At 38.6% G+C, this 27,765-nt stretch overlaps 1 protein-coding gene across 2 annotated transcripts in view; it reads left to right on the top strand.

Moving 5' to 3' along the window:
- The window catches only part of shcbp1 (SHC SH2-domain binding protein 1), a 60,192-nt gene extending 32,630 nt beyond the window's left edge, over window positions 1-27,562 (top strand). For both annotated transcript variants that reach the window (XM_028809660.2, XM_051931582.1), the window contains exons 9-13: window positions 1,936-2,067; window positions 10,139-10,257; window positions 25,308-25,394; window positions 25,889-26,030; window positions 26,330-27,562. In XM_028809660.2, coding sequence (XP_028665493.1) covers window positions 1,936-2,067; window positions 10,139-10,257; window positions 25,308-25,394; window positions 25,889-26,030; window positions 26,330-26,646 — 797 coding nt within the window. In that variant the 3' untranslated portion in view covers window positions 26,647-27,562. The remainder of the gene's footprint in view (window positions 1-1,935; window positions 2,068-10,138; window positions 10,258-25,307; window positions 25,395-25,888; window positions 26,031-26,329) is intronic.
- Window positions 27,563-27,765: the final 203 nt, after the last annotated feature.

Below are 27,765 nucleotides of genomic sequence, written 5' to 3' on the forward strand. Positions count from 1 at the left end.
GCCCGTCCTGATGTCTCACTCTGTCTTAAGGACCATTTTAAATTACTTTCTATGCAGAATTTCCCCATAGCCTCCACACTCTTTTCCCTAAACTCTGCAATTTTTTATATTTTGTTTCTTAATCAGTATTGCTTGCCCACCTATATGACTACAATATGAATGAATGAATAGTTCTGTGGAACTTAATTCTTCCCCTATAGTACAATGAACCATCCCTGTTCTGTGGGCAGTGTTATTACATTGTAATAGATTGCATGCCTGTTAGTGGCAGGTTTATGGGAAACCAGAAGAAGTACCGTTTATACTCGCGTATAAGTCAAAAAATGTATGCCTTAAAATTCATTCAAAAAAACAGGGTCGACTTATCCACGGGGCAACACAATTGTCCATAGAATTTGGGTAATGACATTGTACACTCAATGCTTGACGCTCAAGATGTGTGGGCTAGGCGATCAGGAACAGGGCTAAGAAAATGCCCGTCACTTTTGGCGTGGGACATGTTCCGCACTCCTACATCAGAGGATATGAAGGATGAAGCCAGGAAAATTGCGACTACGTTAGCTGTTATTCCCGGCGGATTGACATCGATGCTCCAGCCATTAGATGTTTGTTTGAACAAGCCATTCAAGGACAGAGTACGCAGCATGTGCCAGCAGTGGATGTGTTTTGGAGAAGTAAAATTAACAAAAGGAGGGAATTTGATGAAACCAGACATTGATTTAGTAGCTAAATGGGTAAAGGAAGCTTGGGACTCACTTCCACCAGAAATGATGAAAAAGTCGTTCTTGAAATGCGGCATCAGTAATGCTATGGATGGATCAGAAGATGATGCCATCTATGAAGACAAAGAATCAGCAGCAGATAATTCAACAGATGGCGACAGCGAAGAGGACGATGTTTATGCTGACGACGTCACAGAAGAAGACTTCAAGTTTTATTCGGACATTCTGATGACGAAGAATCGGACTTTGAAGGATTTGAAGAAGACACTTAGGGCCACTTTATTATATGCGAGGGACTTGAATATGAATTTATTTGAAATATTCTAACTTTAAGTGAATAAATAAATAATGTTTTTGGAGTTTTAATTTTGGCTTTCTAAAATTCTTCAAAGATTAAAATGTTGAAAGTCTGGGCCCAGGTACATTGGGTATAATTTTTAAATTCAAAGAATTTGATAGCTGTCAAGTTTTACCCTCGACTTATACGCGGGTCATAACAAATTTTGTAATTTTCGGCTTAAAAATACACTCGACTTATCTGCGAGATCGACTAATACACGAGTATCTACGGTGCCTTCTTTGCGAGCAACAGAAAGAATGCCGACACAAACAAAAATACAAAGTTGTTGGGGATGGCATGTTACATCACCTGGGTGGTGTACATGTGTATTACCAATATGTTTGCAATACTTTTTAAATTTACAACGCTGTATCACTTTTGCTTTTGTCCACCATGCATGCATTATAACCACAGAGGATGGAACAATGTCAGCTGAGTGCCTGGCATTGAAACTGCGAACTACATTTTCTTTTCTTTTTATTTAAAGGGCAGATTGTCATTTGTTGTTGTTGTATTTTTTTTGTTTTTTTTTAATAACCTTTTAATGTTTATTTTTATATACTTTATTCTTTTAACTTGTTTGAATACCCGTGGTGTGAAATGGACAGTTCATAAATGAAGACATATGAAGTTTAAGGATCTGGAAAATTTCTGCATAAAGGAATAGTCTAAGATTCTTGTTAAAATATTTGATGGGAAGCATATTTTGATTATAACACACTAATATGTCATTTATTGATTATGGCAACAATACTTGTAAATATATAAGACTCATCTTAAAAAGTACTCCTGCTATCAGATGTCTGCATCCGTTGAGTACAGATCAAGCTACAGTGTGAAGATGTAAAGTAATTCTGTTTATTTTTTTATTAGGTTATGGATTAACTGATGATGTTGTAATTGAAAAGAAGGGCAAAGGTGAAACCTTTCTAGATTGCACAGGTGACAATGTAAAGATATCCAACTTGAAATTCCTTCAGCATGATGCTGTTGAAGGCATCTTATGTAAGTAAGACTCTGTTAATTTTTTTTTTTTTTTTTTTAACACTAAATCGGCACTACTGCTTACTGTATACCTTAAAAATACTTATACAGGCTGTTATTAATGTTTCTGATCAGTTTTTAAAATTATTTTATTTTGTTCAAAATGTTTATACAGTAATGTGGAAAAATCCAACCTCTTGAGCCTTAAAATGTCTATACAGTATTCATGCACAGCCTATAGTTTGTCAAAAAGGAGTGACAATATGAGACAATACTGCCTTTTTAAAAACATTTTAACAAACAAGGCAACAAATTTCAGCACACTGTGTATGGAACAGAGGTGATATCACTAATAGTGATGTGCATATGAACTATTTCTCTTAATTAGTATTTGAATAAAATTAATTAAATTATTTATTAATGTATTTATTTTTTAACCTATCACATGACTTTTCAGTGAACTGTTTTAATTACGGGGATATCATGTTGTTTATTTCTTAAACAATCCAATAATAAACATTTTAAGAAAAACTAATAAGTAGCCAATAAGAAGAAAAACCAACATGTCTAATCATGTTTCTGGACCAGTTTGAAGCCCAGCTGTAGTGAAAAAACCCATTCAGTGATGATGCATCTGGCAGGTATACAAAGCTTCTTGAATCAAACTTCATTAACTTGCCACTGCCGCAATGTATTGTGACCTGGAGGAATGTGTGACTTCCTGTTTTTCAGTGACACTGTAGTCTCTTCTGCAGAGAATAGTGAGTGCATTTGAGCTTTTGATTTTTGTTGGTAGCAGACCACCTTTTTGCTGAAATTTTCACTGCCTTGTGAATCTTTCTTTCAATTGAACTCAATGACTTGTATGACTTACTCCACAAAATGTGGCCTTGTATGTCATATGTCCTTTGCCAATACAATGACTGTAGCAAAGTGACAAAAAAATGCTGATATTTTTGCATTAGCATGTTTAGAGCAGTTGTGTTTCAGTGTCAAACATAATGTGGTTTTGTTAATATAGCTTCATTTTTTTTTTTTTTACCTCAGCCATGAGGATGCCAATTGAAACTAAATGGTGTTAGCTTCCCACTATACTTATGGGCAGGGTTTGGTCTAGTGTTTGGATCAGAACTTGAGTAGTGATATGTACTCTAATATCTGAGCCAGCCCCTAATTGCTCTGTGTCCTTGAGTAAGGCTCTTAACCTGAAAATTGCCTCAGGACTGCTGTACAAAGTAAAAAGGTATCTTAAAACAAAAAAAAAAACACACACACATGCATGCAGATGAAAATGCAGAATGTTTTGGTGTATTCATGTCTTAAAGGTACAGTGATCCCTCGCTATATCGCGCTTCGCCTTTCGCGGCTTCACTCTATCGCGGATTTTATATGTAAGCATATTTAAATATATATCGCGGATTTTTTGCTGGTTCGCGGATTTCTGAGGACAATGGGGTCTTTTAATTTCTGGTACATGCTTCCTCAGTTGGTTTGCCCAGTTGATTTCATACAAGGGACGCTATTGGCAGATGGCTGAGAAGCTACCCAACTTACTTTTCTTCTCTCTCTTGCGCTAACTTTCTCTGATCCTGACGTAGGGGGTGTGAGCAGGGGGGCTGTTCGATACGGACGCTCGTCTAAAAATGCTGAAAGATTATCTTCACGTTGCTACCTTCTGTGTGCAGCTGCTTCCTGAAGCGACATGCTGCACGGTGCTTCGCATACTTAAAAGCTCAAAGGGCACGTATTGATTTTTCACTGTTTGTTTTTCTCTGTCTCTCTCTCTCTCCCTGCTCCTGACGGAGGGGGTGTGAGCTGCCGCCTTCAACAGCTTTGTACCGGCGGTGCTTCGCGTACTTAAAAGCCAAACAGCCCTATTGATTTGTTTGCTTTCCTCTCTGTTTCTGACAAGTCTGTGCTCCTGACGCGCACTCCTTTGAAGAGGAAGATATGTTTGCATTCTTTTAATTGTGAGACAGAACTGTCATCTCTGTCTTGTCATGGAGCACAGTTTAAACTTTTGAAAAAGAGACAAATGTTTGTTTGCAGTGTTTGAATAACGTTCCTGTCTCTCTACAACCTCCTGTGTTTCTGCGCAAATCTGTGATCCAAGCATGACAATATAAAAATAAACATATGGTTTCTACTTCGCAGATTTTCTTATTTCGCGGGTGGCTCTGGAACGCAACCCCCGCGATGGAGGAGGGATTACTGTAATGTCTTTTTGTGTGGATTTGTATGTGACTTGCATGTAATATGTAAGCCTACCCCTTTAATAAAATTGCATAGATGCTAAGGAAGAAGGAGTGAAGAATCCATCCATGAGCTTATTTGGTAGCAGTGGCAGTGAAAAAGAGAGGGTCGGGGCTGAAGGGAGAAAGGAAAATTTAGTTTGAGGAAGATGGTTACCTCTTATCAAACCTGTGGGGCACAAGCTTTAGTGAATTCATGCTTCCTATCTACAAGACCTTTTTACTATTCTGGTATTCTATTTTATATCAGGGAGGTACAGTGGTGCACATTGTTAGACGTTTGCCTAGATGTTGGATACACTTAAAAGACCCTTGCACCTTTTATAATAGTAGTAGTAGTTTCCATCTGTCCATCTCTGGAAGATGACAGTTGCACCCGTGGTCAGTCTCTTTGTGCTGTTGAGTATAACATCTGGAGTGGCTCAGCAGTCTGATCCTGGCAGCGCAGCCAATATTTTTTTTTTTTAGCAGCTGAAATATGCCTGTCCTACTCACGAGGTCAAAAGTCTTGGTCAGATCAACAAATGCAATTATATAATGGCTTACTTTGTTCTCGGCGATTCTCTTGAAGCTGACTTATAGAGAAAATCATGTCGACAGTGTGAATTTATGGCTGAAAGATCTACAGTGATTCTGGATAAATGCGATCGGCAAGGACAGGCAGGTCTTCGATGATGTCTAACACAACTTGAATGGTGTTTTCTGTGGAGTACAGGTCTAGATAGCATTTGACCCATTTGTTTGTTTTTGTCTGTGATTACCTCTCCTGTCTTAGACTTCAGAAGTTCATACTTCATTTGTTTATCTATTGCTTGTTTAATGTCTTCATTCATGCTCCAGATGTTGCTAGTGTCTCATGCCAGCTGAATATTGCCTGATAGTTAAAGCTAATAGTCATTTGTGCAGTGATGGAGTTTGTTTTGCTTAGTGTCAATGACAGGTTCTAATACCAATATGCTAGCCTCAAACTAGTCTGCATTATGGCGCTCTTTCTTGTCACAAATCATGATGGCAACACTGCAGATAGTGTTTAGGAGGGAATTCCATCTTGCTTCAGAACACTGCTGTTGGTCACTAGCCAGGGACTTTTCAAGCCTCTCTATGAACTCCTTGTTTTTGTCTATGAAGGCAGTCTTACTGATGTTAATTCTTGGTTGACATTTCTTCTTTGAAAGATGGAATTTCTTTTGTTGGAGCTTTACCTTTGAGACAATCATGGAGTGGTCAGTATCAAAGTCTGTACTGTGGTAAACTCTGGTATTGAATATGCTGATGACCAAGTCCCACTGGTGCCATTGCTTTGACCTTGGATGTCTCTAGGAAGCTTTATAACATGCCTTGTTCTAAAAATAAGTATTTGTAAGACATGGACTGATAGTGCCTGAAAGTTAAAGCCAATAGTCAGAACTGAAGTAACCTCTGGCTATTCTCATTCATTTTTCCTGTGCCGTGATGACCTAACGTGCTTGGCCAGGATTCTCGATCTGTACCCACCATGAAATCTCCCAAGAGGTAAATGTGCTCTGACATTGAGATTCTGTTAACTACACTATCTAGGTGTTCATAGAACTGTTCTTTGACGTCGGAAGTGGCTTTTAGGGTGATGTATAGATGCACACAAGGTTTACAATACCTGCTGATGTGAAGAGGTGTAGGATGAGATCTATTTCTGTGCCACCCATTGGAGATTGATTCTTGTGGAGCAGGGTGTTCCTGACAACAAAACTTACTCCTTGTTTCCTGGTTTCTTCAACACCTTTCCGCTGCCAGAAGAAGGTATTATGTTCTTCCTTCAAGGATCCACTGTCTGGTAGCCTTGTTTCCTTCAATGCTGCTATGTCAACATGGTCTATGCAGCTCACAATCAAATACTGTGGTCTTTTAAGCATCCTCAGTTTCTTTCAAGTCATCAGACAGTGCAGTGTGCATTGTTCGCATGTTTCAGCTTGAAATACAAAAATTTTTTCCAGTGATATTTTCCTGGTGCATCGTTAACAATCTGCTTGTTGAGCAAAACTCTGAGCTCCAGGCACCCACTGAAGCAGAGAAACAGTGGCGGGTCAACACCTTACTGGCTGGGGGCTGCCCGGCTTAATGCGGGTGATAGTTGACCAATGGGACACAAAGATCCCTCCCACCATCGAAGACAGCCCGTGGTGCCCAGCTCAACGCCAGTTGTGCAGGGACTTACAACCCGCAGCTGCAGTCCTCCATGTTTTGCTAACACCTTGAGGTGAGATTGGAATGACCACTCCAGGGCACAGGCCTGAGCAACAGTATATGAGGGCCTTGTGCTGTCCAGGGGCACCCTTTCGGCTGTGCTGACTAAATCCAAAATGCAAAACATTACATTTGGAGCTGGCTTGACTGTAGGAGCATGGGAGCATTTTGTAGATGATGGGAGCTTGTTCCCACCACCACCCCCAGCTGTTGGATCCAAAAGGTGTTATAGCCAGAGGTGGTGGGTGAGACAAGCTCCCACCATCTACAAATGCTGCCCTGGTGTGCATCTCATTTAACCTCTGACAACTAAGTCCAGCTCCTGGTGTTCAAAGTGGCTTAGTTTCCAAGCCTGGCAGAACTGTTTCCATTAACAGGAGATGGGGTGATGGCATGTTACTGGCACCATAACCAGCTGCTTCAGGCAGATGCGGCCTGTCGGACCGGTAGGACCACTCATCGAGGAGATGAGAAACTCTGATTTTAAACATCTGCTGTCTTATGGCTATACCCAGTCATGGGATAGGCTTCAGGGGTTAAACCTGAGGAAAAATATGGAGTCGGAGTCCTGAAGGTGGTTGGATGTCAATATTGCACCATTATAATCCACTCAAAACTAGTTCAGTTTCTCCTTCTCCAATGATATCAATGCATTTCTCTGAGTTTAGTGAAGTTTCTGAATATTTCCATGATTTTGCTAACCCCAAGATAAAGCAAATTCAGCTGGGTTTGCTAATCACCAATAAAGAGATATACATGCCTAATAGACAATGCAGATTTTGAGAAAGACAACTTGTAAGGGCATTGTTATTGTGGGTCTAATGTGTGTGACTTATACCATGAAAATGGTATGTATAAATATTATGAATGATACTCAGAATGTTTGTATTTCAGTATCCTAATTTATTATAAAAAAGAATACCGAAATACATCATCCTTTCCCAGAACTTTTAACTGTTTTTGAAAGGAAAGATGTGCTGTTTACATTTATAGTGAACACTTAACTGAAAAGATATATTCAAGTGTAAATGTGATTCATTTTGTATTTTGTAAAGTAACCTATGCTTGTCTGGTACTCAGTCCATCACAGGGCACACGTACTGTTCCTTGTGCACTTATGGTCTAACTTGCAGTTGCAAATTAACTTAAATGTAAAGCTCAATTTTATTTTCAGCAACTTCATGACATGTTAAGCATCATGATACAGTACCAAATCATATGACATAGAATAATGGATATAACTGACTGAATGTTATTGTAACCACACTTGTCTTTGGCACTCCATGATTTGTTTTATCAAGCTGGGCAGATGTGGATTCATGAAGTCTCTTAACAATTTAGTGGCAATTCTACTCTCCTGCATTTGGCAGTCTTACTATGTTTTGGAATCCTCCTTGTTTTCCCTTAGAATGTATGCCTAAGCAGAATTACCAGAGTTCATGTGCTTTTTTTCTGGTTGATGGGAGGGGGCTCAGTTAAAGCTCTCCTCTTCATCAGGTTCTATCAGATTGTATCTCTCATTTTGTCAGAAAATTGCAGACTCTTACTGTCGAGCTATGTTTTAAGCACTCATAATGTACAGTATATAATGGCAGAAATCAACAATTAGGCTATGGTAATAAAACCTATTGTGTTTATAATGAGTAGCGCTGCAATAGATGAATATATTGATTGTTCAGGTGAATATTGCAATGATTAATCAGCTTAGCTAATAACTAAAGATGGAATGGTTTGAAAATGTCATATTTTTGATTATAATGACTCAATTAATCAACATGCTTGGAATGTGTGTGTATGAATGTATAAGAAGAAAAAATACAGAGCAACAAAAATATTAGAATAGGCTCACTAAAACTTGGGAACATTTTTAAGATGTTACCAGGTGAGTGTGCTGTTACTAGAAAGTATATACATTAAATAATTAAGTTTGCAGAAATGTGTTCGGGTGGTATTAGATATGTACCACACAACTTTCACACACAATGCGAAAAAGCAGAGTGAGAGATGGAGGGAGGGAGTTTACCAAATAAGACCAAACATAAGAAGCAGGCTTTGGATTTTTTTGTACTGTGTCAGCTCTACTTCTTACTGTAAAAGCAGGAGTGTCACAAAATAAGCTAATAAATATAATAACACTGAACACACCCTTAAAAGAAAGGGAAATATTGAATATTGAAGCATAGAGAAATATGTTTAAGAACAAAAACAAATATCTGTGGAATTGCAGCAATTGAAGAATAAATGCGAAGCCTCTGTTTTTGTTAGGGACTGTGAGAAAAGATTAATGTCCCCTTCATTTCATCTCCTATTACAGCTTCATAATACTGAAAGTTAAATGATTATAACTTTTATCTGAATGATCATTTCATTGGGTTCTCAAAAGCATGCACAAATCTATTTTTGAAGCAACTCCATAATGGGTGAAAAGTGTCGGTAAGAAAAAGCTGTGTGTGTGTGTTTTTCTTTCCTTTTCTTTCTTAATATTAATAAGCGTAAGCCAATGTTTCTTAACCATGAGGTTGCGACACAAGTTTTTCACCAGTGAGCTGCGGGTTGCCATTATTGATTCGTGAATGGGTAGTGTTGGACCACGTAAGTAATAAGCATTGCTGTACGATATGTTTCTAAGTGAGCTTGTTTCACCAAGGGGGACCCCTGATCGTGCTTGTTTTAACCAAGCATGTGGTTTGCATTTGCTGATAGTGGGTCGTCAATGAACTTGATATGGCAAAACTGTGCTGCAGGACCTTAAAGGTTGAGAAACACTGGATTGTATGGGAAGGTGGTGGGCTGAATGCATTAGTCACATGGAGTAGGCCAGGTGTTTGAATTCATATGTGTTCTTATTAGGGTTATGTAATTTTCCTGTTTTAAAGTAGTCCTGGATTCTTATGCTGGTTAGTCATGGAAAAGTCAGACTCCTGGAATTTAAAATGTACTGAAGTGTTTGGACTGTGTATATCAGACACTTGGCACATTTAATAGTTGATTTAGTAGAACTAAACAGAAATAAAGATGAAAATATGCACCCTAATGCTACTGTGAGGTGTAGGTCAAGTTTAGATTGGTGCTGCACCAGCAGAAAATGTCAAAATTCCACCTATGACCACAACTGTGAGTAGTCAAGCAAAAGGAAATGTATCCTTTACAACAAGAAAACAGTACCAGTAATCTGTGAAAAAAATGTATTACTTCTAGACTGATTTACTTTTATTGTCACTAGTTTACCTAGAAACATAAAAGGCATATTTTCTTAAATTGAAACCTTTACTGCTTCAAAGTGGACATATTTGAAATATTTAAAGGCTTTTGTTTTCATGTTCTGCACCCTTGAACTTTCATCTCCATTTTTTTAATAATTTATAAAAAATGCTTCACTTTGCCACATGAAATTGTGTTCTAAATTCATATATGAAATGATTGTAGAGAAAAAATTTTGACTTAAAAAAATACCATACATATCTTTGAAATTTGGAAACCTATCAGAATCCAAATAAAAAGCTGACTTTTATGTTAACCATTAATTAATAAATGTGTTTTCCTAATTCCTCTGTTCTTGTACTGTAATTGATGGTTTGTTTTTTCTCTAGCTTTATATTTGTGTGTCCTAATTTTTTAAGGTATACGTCAGGGAAAGACTACCATGGAAAATTGCGTTCTTCAGTGTGAAACTACAGGAGTTATCGTACGATCTTCAGCAGAGCTCTTTATGAACATTTGTGACTTGTATGGAGCAAAAGTAAGGATTTTTTTCAGTATGAAAGTCATTGCAATTTAAGATTCTATGAAAGTAAATTTGGCCATTTCCAACGAATCTGGAAGTAATAGGTATGTTCTTTCTTATGATGTGCATATAAAGTGGTGCTGACTTTTGAGTTTTATAATCTGAGCCAATATACTAATGTATACATTACAGTTCATATTTAAATAAATGTCAATTTGATCTGTTTCTAGTTTTTGTGTAGGGATTGCAGCAATAGATTCCACCCATATTACAAAACTGAAGCACTCCATAAATCACTATAAATCATTTTATTAAATGAAACGCATATGGTGAAATGAGTATAGAGTCAATAAAAGTATCACAATAAAGATGACACAAAAGAAATCCTATCACATAATTAGGACCCTTCTGAATTTCCTATCAGATGGGTCCACTCTAATTAGGCCTTTTAAATATATAATGTGTTCCATGCTATCTACTTGAGTGGTTTGTCATCTTGTCTACATTAAAACTTATGAAATCTATATTTAATGTGTAGTTGAACCAATGCTGTCCTGTGCCAGAAATGCCCTATCTGTTGCTACCTTTTGGCATGGATGAAAACAATCTTAACTTCTTGCCTTACCAGTTTAATTCTTCTCTTACCCTGAGTGTCCAATTTCTGCGACACCCTATCCATCTTAAACATTTACTGCTCCTGTTGACCCCTAGCATCCCATATCAACACATACTGTAGATAGAATTTGCTTTTACCATTGTTGCTTGCTTTTTCGTTTCAAGGTAACCAATCCTGTACAAACCTAGCACTCCTTCTGCTTCTGAAGTAGGGCTGTGTTTTATGCACAATTCATAAAGCTTTTAGTATTTTTTCTCTTCCAAAACTTCCTGTTGGAAAACAAATGCATTGTGTTGGGAAATACAGCCCAATAATATATAACACCCATAGCTAGGAGTGGCAAAAAAAACTACATCACCATATAATTAATAATTCATAACTGCTATAGTAGATACTACACCCTTACCTCCCATATGTAACTGTAAACATATTCCTGTATCACTAACACACAACCTTTTTTTTTTAAATTAAGTCCAGGATAACATCAATTATGAAGTTTGGCTAAAATGTTACTAGTGTTGCATGAGTTGCAAATGATTAGAAATCATCAAATTTCATAAAGAAGTAAATTGTTTTGCCCATTACACAAATGGATTAAAGTGCATCTTCTTTCTCTCTCACTCGCTTATGCAACTGCTGTTGCAGACAAAACACATTACAAAACATGGCCTTTTCCTGTACTCTCCTGCTGTTTGAAAATGCCAACTTTAAAATGTACGGTCATGCTTCACTCTTCAAGGGTTTTAGAACGCTCCCTCGGAAAGGTTGCTCCATAAAAATCAAACTAACCTATTACATATAACGTGTGTTGTAATGCAGGGCTTATTATTGCTGTTTATATCCAGTAAGCATGCTTTCAAAGAAAATAAAAAAATCTATCTTAAGGAGAAGTCATACGCACAAAAATCAAACCAACATCTTACCTGTAATCTAGTGTTCAGTATTGCTATTGGCAAAAAAAAAACATGAATATGTCTTGAACCAAAGTGACTTTTAAATAGTGTTGGTATGCAAGTCTTAGTGAAATGTGTGTGTGGGGTTTTTTTTTTATATATTGTACATCCTCTCTTCAATGATTCATTTGCAGTTCATATAGCAAAAGCATTTGATATTACTGATCTCATTGTTAAGGTTTCTATACATTTCCTTGCTGTGAAATTTCTTTATTTTACAAATACAACCTATAGGCATAGTCTGACTAGTTCCTGCGTTTGCATAACATTTTCTAGCTTGCTGTTAACCAGCGCTAAATGAAGTAGGTTCAGAAAATAATTAATTGGCATTAATATGCTTATAGGTAAAGGCATTCTAGAAATGAACCTCACCTCTGTCCATACTTTTTACAATTAGCCAAAATTAAACTTTAGGAACTTCTCATTTTTTAAAAAAGGCATACAAACAAATGATATGTGAAAACCAGAAAAATAAAACCACCACTTTTTTAAAGAAATATATCTGTTACAAACTGCCTGAGACCAATATGGAATATGTCTGATACATGTGACATTTGAAGGTGATCTACTAATGTACTATACACAATCAAATGAAAATAACAAACTGCTTAAATGAAAGTTGACTACAAGCCCCACATTCACCACTCAAGACTATCAGTGAGCCATCTGTTTCATTTAAACTCCTGGAGCAATTTACTGAATCTAGACAAGCACTCTGTTTATCTAACTCGCTAAAGATTTAAAATACATGGAAGTTACACTGCTCTCAGATTTTATTTTCTCATATTCACTGTTCTTTGCAGCTTAACACTGCTTCCACTTAAGACATGAACAAAAGGAAAGTAGAGTGCTTGTTAATTTGTGGTTTAAGATAATAAGTTGTGTTACTAAATGTCTGCTGTCAGATCACCAAATAGTGGTTTCCTCAGCCAATGGGAAGAGTACTTCATTGTCTTATAAAATTGGTAAAATATTAGCCACTTACAAGATGACCACTGATTGTTTTTGAAAAGGGGAAAAAACTGCTAATTCCAGTCTTTGACTGCTACAACTAAGCCATATAAATGTGAGTTATATTGGAAGAAATTAAAGAAAAAAACAGTGTGAGATGCTTCTGAAGCAAGACTCTTTTCAAAGATAGATTAGTGATTGGTTGGCTAATATGTATTCCATTCTAAATAAATGCAACAGGTAGAAGGGATAGCTGCCAAAAAATTGACATCGGCAAAACCGCTTCCCACTGAAAAACAAACGCATCTCCAACTTTAAATGATTGTATGTGACATTCTGTGTGTGTTAAACTGGCAGGTGTTGTTAAAGTGTGTCCAAAATCTATGAAACAAACTTAGTTTTCACTTAGTGAAATTTAATATTGCGAAACATTAAGAAAACACAGCAGTGTAAAATTTTCTAAACAGTCACCAGGGGCCAAATGCATAACACCGTGCATAGAATTCACACTAAAACATGGCGTACGGACAAAAGCGGAAATGTGCATATGTACAAATAAATCCAGATGCATAAATCTGTGCATATGCCAACTTCCACGTTCTTCCGCTCCATAAATCCCTGTCAGCATGAAAAGTAACATCATGCACACGCCTGTCACTCCACCCAGACTCCTCCTAGAATTACACCTCTTTGAATATGCAAATCGGTATAAATAGCCTCCTATGTTTTACATTCAAGGGGAAAAAGAAGAATATCTCCGAATACCAAGTAGAGGCAAGGAAAAACATATTATTTGTTGGTTTAAGCAGTGATGTAAACAACTAAAGGAAGCTGATCGAGAGACAGAGTGCCGGAGAAACTCGAAATTTCAAGTTCAGAAAGTCGCACAGTGCCTGAAATAAATAAGAACTGGTCAGATATCAAAGTCACCATGAAAAGGCGAGTCGTAGCCCACCGTCTGAGTGTCATATGGAAACGTATTAGGGTACAGAGAAAAGAAAAACAAAATGGGGACACAGTTGGAAAAAAAAGTCCAAATGTCAACTTTAATCTCGAAATTTCCACTTTAATCATGTAGTTTTATTTTGTCATTAAAGTAGAACGTCATAAACTTCTTCTTAAAATCGTTTAATTTACTACTTTCTCAAATCCCATTTTAACCACACATTAAATGCTTCGTATTGTATATGTTCTTCTATGTAGTCTATGTGTGTGAATCACTACGTGCTTCTTAAACGGACTTATTCTTCCACCAACAGGACACAGAATACATTACATTCATGATATTACAGCTCTCTGAACAATTTAAATATTAAGATGTATACTTGATATCATTTTCATGATGATAGGAATTAAAGCATGTATTAAACGTGGGAATATGGTGGCGCAGTATTAGCGATGAGCTGGTGCTGACCAGAGATTGTTCCTGCCTCCCACAAGATGCTTGCTGCGCCGTGTGCAACCTTCGATTTAAATAATTTATTGCAGCAGTACTGTCTGTTTCAAACATACTAACCCCCAATTCCTGTCCTTCCTTTTCTTGCTCCAAGTAACCAACTGCTTCATGATCAGCTCTGTAATAGATGCCATGCCACCTGTAAGCTTAGAACGGCAATTCTTCAAAACTTTTATGGAACATTGAAACATCTTCGTAGTACATGTTTAATTATTCCATCCATCTATCCATCCAGGGTCACGCCAATCCCAGCAAGCATACAGCGCGAGGCAGGAACAATACCTGAACGGGGCGCCAGCTGGCTGCTACCGCTGTCCACCGTGTCCTCATCCATCCATCCATCCTCTTCCGCTTATCCGAGGTCGGGTCGCGGGGGCAGCAGCTTGAGAAGAGATGCCCAGACTTCCCTCTCCCCGGCCACTTCTTCTAGCTCTTCCGGGAGAATCCCAAGGCGTTCCCAGGCCAACCGAGAGACATAGTCCCTCCAGCGTGTCCTGGGTCTTCCCCGGGGCCTCCTCCCGGTTAGACGTGCCCAGAACACCTCACCAGGGAGGCGTCCAGGAGGCATCCTGATCAGATGCCCAAGCCACCTCATCTGACTCCTCTCGATGCGGAGGAGCAGTGGCTCTACTCTGAGCCCCTCCCGGATGACTGAGCTTCTCACCCTATCTTTAAGCGAAAGCCCAGACACCCTGCAGAGGAAACTCATTTCAGCCGCTTGTATTCGCGATCTCGTTCTTTCGGTCACTACCCATAGCTCATGACCATAGGTGAGGGTAGGAACATAGATCGACTGGTAAATTGAGAGCTTCGCCTTGCGGCTCAGCGCCTTTTTTCACCACGGTAGACCGATGCAGAGCCCGCATTACTGCGGATGCCGCACCGATCCGCCTGTCGATCTCAAGCTCCATTCTTCCCTCACTCGGTGAACAAGACCCCTGAGATACTTGAACTCCTCCACTTGGGGCAAGATCTCGCTACCAACCCCGAGAGGGCACTCCACCCTTTTCCGGCTGAGGACCATGGTCTCGGATTTGGAGGTGCTGATTCCCATCCCAGCCGCTTCACACTCGGCTGCGAACCGATCTAGAGAGAGCTGAAGATCACGGCCTGATGAAGCAAACAGGTCAACATCATCTGCAAAAAGCAGTGACCCAATCCTAAGTCCACCAAACCGGACCCCCTCAACGCCCTGGCTGCGGCTAGAAATTCTGTCCATAAAAGTTAGTCCAACTCTCACTGGAAACGGGTTCAACTTACTGCCGGCAATGCGGACCAAGCTCAGGCACCGATCGTACAGGGACCGAACAGCCCTTATCCATATCCTTATCCACTGTGTCCTCACATGTTTAATTATTAACAATATACAATATTTTAATGAAGTTTAAAACTTATCTGTATAATGTAATAGACCTATTTTACTGCATTTCATCTTAAAAATGATATCAAGAGCTCCAAGAAGGTAGCACTTGGAAATCTAAATTCACTTAGAAGCCAGTCGCCATCATATGTAAATACACGCTTTATAAAGTGGCTCAGGTTGTGCAACATTATAATTGTAGTGCAAGTTCACAGTGAGGTGATTGTACTTATAAGTACAAACAGTTCTACCAGGAACACTTGATGGACTGATTGAGTGCATTTAGAGCTCTTGGGATGAAACTGTTTCTGAAGCACGAGGTCCCTACAGGAAAGGCTCTGAAGCATTTGCCGTACTGTATGGGAAAAGTTCAAATGGACTGAGCGCATGTCTGAGACAGTATGTGCTAGGTGGTGTATCCCAATAATCTGATTAGCTGCTGTACAGCTGTGGTTCCACACTCGGATACAGTGGGTTAAATACTCTGAGTGGTGCACTGACAGTGACAACGCTAAAGCAGCTATAGTATTTGGAATAGTTTGGCCATTCTGTGCACCATTACGGGTTACGGGTTGATTACAATCAGATGCCTTAAACTAATAAACGATATGCGGTTAATTTCGTTGTATTTCGTAAAGCCGCGTCAGGGATGTGAATCTAAAAAATAAAGGGAAACCACACAGGAACAGTAGCACTGCTTTGACGCTGGGTGCCGACAGTTTGCAAAATCTAGTGGAAAATTTGTGTATGCCAGGGATTGAGCTGGTGTGAAAATGTGCATGGCTTTACAGCAAGTTTAGTTTTTATACATCGTGATGTGAGTGTGGAAACGGGCATATGCAACATTTTTGTGCGTATGCACCGTTTATACTTGAGGCCCCAGATGTCCTTGACACTCACATAATGCATGAGAAATCCTCACAGTTAAATATTTCAGTCATCTTCTGATATAACACATTGAAATAAACACACCACAGTCATAGCCCTGCAATAATCCAGTGCTTACTTTAATCTGTATTTAAGCATCTGTATGTACATGAATTGCCCTGGGTTATACAAGGCATTAGTCTGTTCTTTCTTGTTATATTTCTACTAGGGGGCTCCGCCCCCTGCTCGCTTCGCTCGCCAACCCCTGGTGTTGGGAATGACAAAGAGCGTGATGTATGAATGAGATATAGAATAGTGTGACGGTGTAGATGATGCAAATAGAAAGCACACAATAAAGTGTGTGGCACAGTGTAAAGGTTTATTTGAAAATTTCTTTGTACACGCCGTTTAAGTGTAAAAGGTAATTCCAGCTCAGAACTTGTAAGGTCAATGAAGATGGTTATTGTTGTGATCAGAGTCAAGTTTCTCAGAGCTTAGAAAGAGTTGTGTCTCTCCAGGAAGTAATGGAATGACTTGGGTATTTATGTTTTCCACATTAATATTTTTTGGACATAATATAGTGTGTTGTGTTAAAAGGGGCATTTGGTCTAATGAGATTGCTGTTCCAAATCTCTCTGTAACTAAGTCGTCGCAGATAAAGGCTTGAGGAATTGTAATAATATGTGGCTGAAGTCCATCTGTATTGGTGAGTGTACCATCTCTCAGTTGTAATAAGCAATTGTTATGATCTGGTTCTGGACATCGTATCTTTTTTACTAACTGTATCTTTTGAAAGCAATGCCAATTGTCTGCGTATTTTAAGGTGCACTGAACAATAGCTGAGTGCATGGCATCTGGAAGAATAGCTAATCACTGTCTAAAATCTCCTCCTCATAAAAGTACCTTTCCTCCAAATCGAATATTATTATTCATAAACGTTTGTAGAAGTTTATGAATGGTGTTGAGTAAGTGACTTCATGCCATTGAACATTCATCAATAAACAACATTTTTTCAAGTCGGATGTCACGTGCAGTGCCACCGTTAATGTTCATAGTGGATACCGATTTGTAGGATCTAATGTAGTTGATAAAGATTTCACTTTCAGGTACATCGTCAGTTATAAGCTTCTGTAGATATTCAGGATATGAATGTAAAGGAGGCAGTCTAATTTGACCCTTTTAACAACAACGTGTAAATGTATTACTTGTATTGCCAGTTGTTTCTTCAGGGAAGTGAACTGAATGACAATGATTGCAAATGACATTCATTAATCCGAATGAATTTTCCTGGTGTATGTTTTGCTTGTGCCGTTTGAGAGGCGCGTTGTTGCATGTGTAGTATTTGGGACGTGTTGTTTTGGAGCTGTAATCGATTTGCCTGTGCTGTGTGAGAAGCCCGTTGTAGCCTTCCTTGCCGTTAACGTATGTCTGAGACGGAAGGTGTTTCGTTTTGAATCCGTGACTGTTGCGATGCAGCACTTTGAGTGATAGCTTGCGTCATGTGGATCTAGGATGTAGATTTGTGCATATTTGCGTTGTTGATTTGTTTCAGGGTGCACTGTTCCAATGCGATGCAGTATTTGTGCACATATGGGAAAGCAGTATGGGCCATTGCCTTTTGGTGGCCTGATATTTACTCCGGTAGATGCAAAAGCAAATGAACTATTGTAGGATCTAATGCAGTTCATAAAGTTTTTACTTTTAGGTACATCGTTAGTTAGAAGCTTTAGTTGAGCTTTGCGTTTTTGGAGTCGAGACATTTTTTCTTTTAGAAATATGGATAAGTAATAAGGAGTATTGCACTCACTGTTAATATGGAGCCTTTTCTGCGGTTGAACGGTTAATAGTGCCTTATTGTAATGAGATCCACCTATGCTGCATAGCCGTCTATTTTGTTGTTTCTTTCGTGTTCGTGTGTTTGTTCCTGTTATCCTTTCCTTTTCGTTTTGTACCCGTGACCGTGTATTCATGACTTGTTTCTTTCTCAGCATGCGAAATATGGATAAGTAATAAGGAGGATCGCAGTCACTGTTAATATGTTTCCTTTTCTGCAGTTGAACGGTTAATAGTGCTTTATTGTAAGGAGATCCACCTATGCTGACACCTATGCTGTCTAGTGTGAAGGTGTTGACGTTCACTTTAGAATATGTGGCTTTGGGTGTCACTTCTTATGGATGTGGGGGGGGGGGGGGTGAGGATTGTTGTTGCGCGAGCGTCTTCTTTCTTTTTGTGTTCCTGTGTCTTGTTGAATCCCCTCTTTGTGTGTGTCCCCGTCCCTTGCTTGTAGGGTCTGTGGGGTGGTTTTGTGTTCTTTTTTTTTGTGTTCCATGGGCTTGTTGAATCCCCCTCTTGGTGTGTGTCCCGTCTGGTGCCTGTAAGGGGGGGGGGGGGGGGTTGCCTTGCTGTTGTGTGCGAGCCTCTTTTTTTTTTTTTTTTTGGGTCTAGTTTCGTGTGCAATGTGTTTCGTGCTTTGCCTGCGTTTGACTACTTTTTTATGTGCCTTTTCCTTTTTTTGGTGCTCGTTGCTCCTCATTTCTCCTTTTTTGCCTTTTTTCTGTGCTCACTCCTTTTTTCTGTGGTCTTGTCCGCCTTTCGCGGCCCCTCATCCGCCTCTCGCGGCCTCTTTTGTCCCCCTCTCGCGGACTCTTTTTGCGCCTGCGCAGTACGTCTTTTTGCAGCTACGGCCCATGGCCGGATGTGCCTGCGTCCATCATCCGGTTTAGCATTCTCGGTTAGTAATATGGATTGCCATTTTTCCAAGGGTTTTTGAAGTTAGCTGTGATGGATCTCGATATGTAAAATGTGTGACATAATAGTTACAGATATAGTATTTTTTATAAACCTGTAGGTGAAGCTTTATTTGTCTAATACTGTATTTTACAGTCGTATGAAAAAGTTTGGGAACCCCTCTCAGCCTGCATAATAATTTACTTTCAACAAAAAAGATAACAGTGGTATGTCTCATTTCCTAGGAACATCTGAGTACTGGGGTGTTTTCCGAACAATGACTTCTTAGTGAAAGACGTATTTAGTTGTATTAAATTAAATCAAATGTGGAAAACTGGCTAGTGCACAAATTTGGGTCTCATTGTAAGTTTGCCTGATTTGAATGCATGTAACTGCTCAATACTGATTACTTGCAACACCAAATTGGTTGGATTAGCACGTTAAGCCTTGAACTTTATAGACAGGTATGTCTCAATCATGAGAAAAGGTATTTAAGGTGGTCAGTTGCAAGTCGTGCTTCCCTTTGATTCTCCTTTGAAGAGTGACTGCGTGGGATCCTCAAAGCAACTCTCAAAAGATCTGAAAGCAAAGATTGTTCAGTGTCAAGGTTATAGGGGAAGGTTACAAAAAGCTTATCTCAGAGGTTTAAACTGTCAGTTTCAACTGTAAGGAATGTAATCAGGAAATGGAAAGGCCACAGGCCAGAGTTACTGTTAAACCCAGGTTTGGCAGTCCAAGACAAATGCAGGAGCGGCTTATGCGCAGGATTGTGAGAATGGTTACAGGACAATCCACAGATCACCTCCAAGGGACCCTGCAAGAACATCTTGCTGCAGATGGTGTATCTGTACATTGGTTGTACAATTCTGTGCCAATTTGCGCAAAGGGCATCTGTATGGCAGGGTGAAGAGAAAGAATTTCCTTTCTGAACTCATGCCACAAACAGGTCGCTTGTTGTGTGCAAATACTCATTTAGTCAAGCCAGATTCATTGGCTACTACAAGGGAGGGGACGCTGGCGCACACATGCTGTTGCCACTCCTCCCTGTTAACAACACTTTTCGCAAAACTCACCTTAATTCTACACTTTCTTATGCTTGTTTTATTTCCTTTATTGTACGTATAGTTCGTGGATGCAGCTGACTCGAATTGTATGGATTTGGTTAATATTTACAGATTTTATGGACTCCACTTTGACTGGGAAAAACTGAACCTGTGGATCACGGGACGAGACCTACAAACCATTTCTTTTGTACCTGGCGATCTAGGACCTCGGGATAATCTGTCTCTTTGATTATATTTAATTATATTTGCTATTCTGGTCTGCTTCCGATTCATTTTACAGTACTGTATGACTAAGAACTGATGTGATGTTCATACCAACCTGGCTGGTGGCTCCGGTGTGATAATACCCAGCGTTACTGTTTATGGCTGTATGCTGGAACCTCCAAATCCTGCTAACTCCTCCTGCTATGCTTTCTGTTGCTTTGCTATCACTGCTCATCTATGCTACCACACCCACCTGTCCTACCGGCTCCACTGTGCTGTGCTGCACACTATCAGTATCACTCACTATCATGCTAAAATGCTCTCATGACAAACTCCTTCTTATTAATCAGTTTGTCCAGAGCAAATGGTCCTGACTCGAACATCCTAAAAGACGGCGGGGATTTTGCGGCGCCCGAAATATGTACATTGCGGGTCAGGTTGCCGCCACCGCCGGGCTGTGAATGAAAAGACCACCGGCGGCATTTGCTCAAGAATACGCCGTCCTTCCCATGGCCCTGGAAATAGAAGTGTCAGTGTGCCGAATTTACATTATGTGAAAATAAACTCCAATCACGGCTCTGTGCAAAAAGAAGCCTCATTAACTAATATTGCACTGTTTAATTCGAGATCTCTTAATGGCAAAGCATTGGTGCGTCAGAATTCATCACTGACACCAAACTTGATATACTGTGTTTATGGAGACTTGGCAAAACTGAACAAATTTACGTCTCTCACGGAGGTGACACCATCTGGATTCACTTTCCACTCAGAACCTCGCAGCTCTAGACAAGGAGGTGGACTTGCAGTAATTGTCAGAATAGATTTAAACATCAAACGAATCCCAATTGACTGTCCATGGTCTTTTGAATCCCTGGTTCTTAAACTAATAATGGAATCAGGTCCCGTCTCACTCATTGTTCTTTATCATCCTCCAAAATACAATGCATCCTTCTTATCCGATCTGATTGAACTCTTGACCCACCTAAGCTCTTACTCTCAGAGAATTATCCTTGGTGATTTCAACATCCATATTGACATTACTACATCTAAACTGAGAAATGAATTCCTATCCTTACTGGACTGTTCTGACTTGACACAACATGTTGATTTTCCCACTCACTCTGGTGGTCATATATTGGATCTGATCTGCACTTCTGGACTATTTGTTGCCAACATTTACAGCACTGATTTGGGACTCTGACCATAAAGCAGTACTTTTCACTGTCTCATTGCCTCTCCCTCCTCTAACCTGTAAATGACAAATTTCTTACAGAAACCTTAAAAATATACTGTCCCCTCTATCCTTTCTGGATCCATTTCTGATCTTTTACTGTCCTGCACCTATTCCGTCAACACGTAGATAGTCCTTGTTGACCCACTATAACACAGCCCTTCATTCAGCATTAGATAAAACAGCACCTTTAAAACATAAGGAGGTTTCCTTTAAGCGTTCTGCTCCTTGGTATAACTCAGAATTGCGATCTATGAAAGCAGCTGGCCGACGCTTTGAGAGAATGTCACGTAAGACTGGCCTCACCGTGCACATCCAGGCTTTCTCTGACCAACAAAGAGCTTACAGAGAAGCACTAACTGCTGCCAAGAACACCCATTATGGCAGAATAATAGAAAGTGGCCACAATAACCCAAGGGTTTTGTTTTCTGTAGTTAATAAACTAATCGAACCCGCATCTGGCCCAACTACCTCTTCTACTGAAGTCTGTGAGGAATTCCTCCACTTTTTCCATAACAAAATTAAAGATCTAAATAATTCAACTAACATAAATATATCGTGTTTATATCTCTCCCTGTTTTCCCACTCCATCCTGCTCCTTCTCAAAGTTCTTACCAGTCACATCTGTGTTTATTGATAACCTGCTTTCTAAGATGAGACCGACTACTTGTGTACTGGACCCCATCCCCAGCACACTACTTAAATCCTGCTTTCATGCCATAATTCCGACTGTTACAACAATAATAAACTCATCCCTTGACACAGGCTCTGTGCCGATCACTTTTAAAATCTCTTCTGTAACCCCAATGTTAAAAAAAAAAAAAAAAAAAAAAAAGTCTGGTCTTGATGCTGACAATCTTAACAATTTTCAGCCCATCTCCCACTTACCTTTTCTGTCAAAAGCTCTTGAGCGTGTTGTAGCTTCCCAACTCACTAACTACTTAACTTCTAATAATTTGATGGAACCCTTTCAGTCTGGTTTCAGGGCGCAGCACAGCTGTGAAACTGCCCTGCTACGGGTAACCATTGATTTGCTTATGGCAACAGACTCTGGACAGACCAGCATATTAATTCTATTAGACCTCAGTGCAGCATTTGACACTGTCAGACATAACATTCTACTGTCCAGAATGGAGAACATGCTGGGTATCACTGGCACTGCCCTCTAGTGGTTCAAGTCCTATCTAACTGATAGGCAAGAGTTTGTTAGTCTTGGAAATGGCAGATCCAGCTCAGTGCCAGTCACATAAGGAGTTCCTCAGGCCTCTGTCCTCAGCCCTCTTCTCTTCTGTATTTATATGTTTCCCCTTGGCCATATTATTCGTAGCTTTGGACTGGGTTATCATTTTTTTTGCAGATGATACTCAACTTTATTTCAGTGTTAAAAGTGGAACTTCATCAGAGCTCTCTCAGCTCACAGCCTGCCTCAGTGAAATTAATACCTGGATGGAGCAGAACTCTTTAAAATTAAATTGCAACAAAACTGACCTCCTGCAAATTGGAACTAAAGTGCAACTTAATAAAATGAGCTCCTTCCCAGTCCATCTTGGCGGTGATCTCATCAGACCTGCCTCTACTGCAAAGAATCTTGGTGTCATTTTTGATTCCTCCCTTTATTCTGCCCACATAAACCACATTAAGAAACTTTCTTACTTTCACCTCTGTAACATATCCCGTGTTCGCTTCTTTCTCTCCTTTTCTAATGCTGAGAAACTTGTCCATGCTTTTATCACATCCCGCATCGATTTATTGTAATTCCCTACTGGCAGGTGCCAATTCTAATTTTATATCACAGCTCCAGCTTATTCAAAACTCAACTGCAAGAGTCCTTACTTGAACCAGCAGCAGCAAGCACATAACACCCATCCTGCTCCGCCTTCACTGGCTCCCTGTGTCTTACAGAATCGAATATAAAATCCTACTAATAACCTACAAGGCCTTAAATGACCTTGCGCCAAACTACATCAGTGATCTTCTCCATCACTATGTGCCTGTCCGCCCACTAAGGTCCTCTGATTCTGGCAATCTTGTTGTGCCCCACACTAATCTACACTCCATGGGTGACAGGGCCTTCATCCGTATAGCGCCCAGACTCTGGAATGACCTACCAAAATTAATCAGGTCAGCTGACTCCATGAATTCTTTTAAAAAAAAAAAAAAAAAAATCAACTCAAAACTCATCTCTTCAGGAAGGCTTTCAGCTCTACTTGACTTTATTACCCCTCTTTCAGTTTACCTTTATGTCAAGATGCTCATGTAACCTGTATGTGTGTGTGCTAGACCATCGATTATGGTGTACAATGCTATATACTGTATACCCTGCTGTACTATCTTAAACTCTGTGAAGTGCCTTGAGCATGGGAAAGGCGCTATAAATAAAAAATATTATTTATTATTATTCTGGAACAAAATGCTTTGGACTTATGAGACAAAAATTGAGTTATTTGGTCATAACAAAAAGCGTGTTGCATGGCAGAAGAAGAACACCGCATTCCAAGAAAAACACCTGCTACCTACTGTCAAATTTGGTGGAGGTTCCATTATGCTGTGTGGCTAGTTCAGGGACTGGGGCCCTTGTTAAAGTCGACGGTTGGATGAATTCAACCCAATATCAACAAATTCTTCAGGATAATGTTCAAGCATCAGTCACAAAGTTGAAGTTGTGCAGGGGTTGGATATTCCAACAAGACGATGACCCAAAACATAGTTCGAAATCTACAAAGGCATTCATGCAGAGGGAGAAGTACAATGTTCTGGAATGGCCGTCACAGTCCCCTGACTTGAATATCATCGAAAATCTATGGGATGATTTGAAGCAGGCTGTCCATGCTCGGCAGCCATCAAATTTAACTGAATTGGAGAGATTTTGTATGGAAGAATGGTCAAAAATACCTCCATCCAGAATCCAGGCACTCATCAAAGGCTATAGGAGGCGTCTAGAGGCTGTTATATTTGAAAAAGGAGGCTCAACTAAGTATTTATGTAATATCTCTGTTGGGGTGCCAAAATTTATGCACCTGTCTAATTTTGTTATGATGCATATTGCATATTTTCTGTTAATCCAATAAACTTATTGTCACTGCTGAAATACTACTGTTTCCATAAGGCATGTCATATATTAAAAGGAAGTTGCTACTTTGAAAGCTCAGCCAATGATAAACAAAAATCCAAAGAATTAAGAAGGGTTCCCAAACTTTTTCATATAACTGTAAAGGTTACCTTTAATTATTTGAATTTTTTTTTTTTTTTTGGCAACATCTTGCAAAATGTGATAATATAGCATAAATTGGGCACAGGGCAGCACTTATTGACAGTGCTTAATGTCACTTGTAAAGTTTAGTCTTAATAAAGCACAGCATATATGCAAATAACAAAGAAACTGGAAGAAGGGGTTGATCTGTACAGCATAAAGTGGATCAAAAGAAAAAAAACAATCTCAAGGAAGAGTACTGCACAAAATGCTAACCACAGGTTGCCACATTATTTAATGTTGAGTGTCTAAGCTTTGACTTATATTCTTGCAGGATTCTTAAAATTTACTTTATCTCTAATTTATTTATCCTATTGGAATACAATATTAATTGACTTGTGTTGTTTTTTTTTTCCCCCTCCTCCTCCTCTTCCTCTAATCCAAAGGGTGCTGGTGTAGAAATTTATCCTGGTAGTACTTGTAGTTTAATTGGGACTGGAATACATCATTGCAAAGATGGAATAGTCATCAAAGTAAGCAATAATTAATTAATTTTTGTATAAAGTAATTTTTGTTTTAAGTATTTTATCAATCTTTTACAGCTAACTAACATGCTCAATGTTTTTGTAAACCTTGCATGCAAACAATTCATGAAATTTGACATAATTCAAATATTCGTTTATTTGCATTTACATTTTACATTTATTTGCTTAGCAGATGCTTTTTTCCAAAGTGACTTATAAAAGAGGTAAACAACTGAATAACATTAGGCTAGGGTGTGTTTGTTCACCAAGTATAATAGGACAGGTAACAAAAGTTGACTGGCACAAGAAAAAAAATGTAATAAGTCATACATTTTCAATCAATGAAGCAATTACACTTAAATAGCCAAGGAACCTTTCAGATCTTGCATGGTGAGACAAAGTGATTATAATCAGTGTTACAATATCTCATCATAATTGTAGTTCTATTATGTATGTAATAATTGTTTTACTATTCTTGATATGTGCATTTATATTTGTTACAGGACTTCACAGATGAGTTGTACAGCATGGCCCGAATTACCATGAAAAATAATGTAATTCATAACAACGAAGGTTATGGTGTTGTATTAGTTAAGCCTGCAAGTCTGATTCAGATAAAGAAACCTAAAAATATTGATCTTGAAGGTAGAGTATGATATACAGTAGGTGATACTTTTCAGTTGACTGTGTTGAGACTTTTTTTTTCTTTAAGTTTAATTCTAAATTGATGAGACTTAAATAGTTAAACTTGTTACTGTGTACAGTGCTAAGTAGTAGTTTTATATTTAATGTACTGTTTCAAATACAATACATTGTATTTTAACTTGCCGTATTTCAGACCATATACCGTTTTAATATTAGAGATGTAATATAATCAGTTTAGTGAAAGAAATATGTTTTGTATATAGAATTTTTGATTGTTTACAAAGAAAACTCTGTTTTAGGTAAAAATGTGGAGGATGAATGTGATGAAAAAGGAACAAGCAATATGGAGGACCCATGTGAACTTCCTGCACTGGGTAATTGCGTAACTGACAATGAACAGTTTATGGAGCATGATCCTATTGAAAGTAATAACATTATTAAAAATGAACTGATTTCCACATCTGGTAAGAAGAAACAGTTACAAAAAAAATCCTTATTGGAGCTTGGAATAACAGAGATGGATGACAACTTGATAACCGAGGAACTGTTTATTTCAATTCAGGGCAACCTTTTTAAATTAAACGGAAAAGGAAGTTTTGGGACATTTTTTTATTGAAAGCTAGAGAAAACTAAACAACATAAAATGAAAGCACACATCCACTTTACATGTTTATTTATACACTAATGGCTAAAATCGGCACTTTTATCTAAAATACTAGTTTGGCTTTATTTTACCTTCTCTGTCTGTGTTTTTAAGCATATCTCAAACGAACAGGCAGTGGGGATAGATTTGATTATTTTTACAATGTAGAATGATTTAAACCTTAAAATGATTTTACTATTAATTACAAGCTAGTTACTTTGTCATTCTCCATTTTAAAAAAAATTACATTTGTAAATTTGCATTGTCTGCATCCCAGAGTGATGTGATTTGTCAATTTTGCGGTCTTTACTTCTGCTTTATGAAAATTATGTGGAGGGTTGTTACTATGCATGTAAAAACAGCAAATGCACAATTTTCTGAGTGATACAGGTTTATGTATTAATTCATGGTTGTGAATTTTTTTTCTGGTTTGAGAAAATTTTTAACTTGAATTTGTTTTATTATGCTTCCACTGAAGCTAATGGGTTTGTTTACACCGGATTGCACAAATTTTCAGTGCCAACTTAATTGAAGAAGGCTATTGTTTTTTGATAACTGCTTTTGTCACTTTTGTTACCTATTCTTATTTTAGATAGTTAATGTTGGCGTTTAATTGCAATTGATTGTATTGCTGCAAATATAAAGTCCAGGAAAATCTAATTACATGGCCATCAGTTCAATTAATTAAATGTATAACCAACTGCTGCAGAATGGTGTACACGCAGTTACTGATGTTTATTAATAAAACTTTTGCAAAAAGCATTCTGTAACAAAATATTTTTAAGGTTTAATTTTGTAAGTTGTAATTGTTTAAACACAAATCATTGTGTTGGTGCATGTGTTATCAGAGTCCATAATGCAGACAAAATTAAATGACTATTTTGGTATTTTCTTCAGACCTTCATTGTTTTTATTTTATTCTGTACCCTGTTGTCTCTGTTTCTGAACTGTGAAACTGGAGTTTGTGTCACTTCTCTTTAAAACGATTTCTTATTGCAAAAAAAAAAAAAAGTTGAGTGGCTGTGACATGGACAGAGTTTATGTGAATATTTGCGTTATAAAAGTACGGTTAGTGCTTGAAGTTAATTTGTA

This window comes from Erpetoichthys calabaricus, chromosome 9 (assembly GCF_900747795.2).
Source record: "Erpetoichthys calabaricus chromosome 9, fErpCal1.3, whole genome shotgun sequence".
NCBI lineage: Eukaryota > Metazoa > Chordata > Cladistia > Polypteriformes > Polypteridae > Erpetoichthys > Erpetoichthys calabaricus.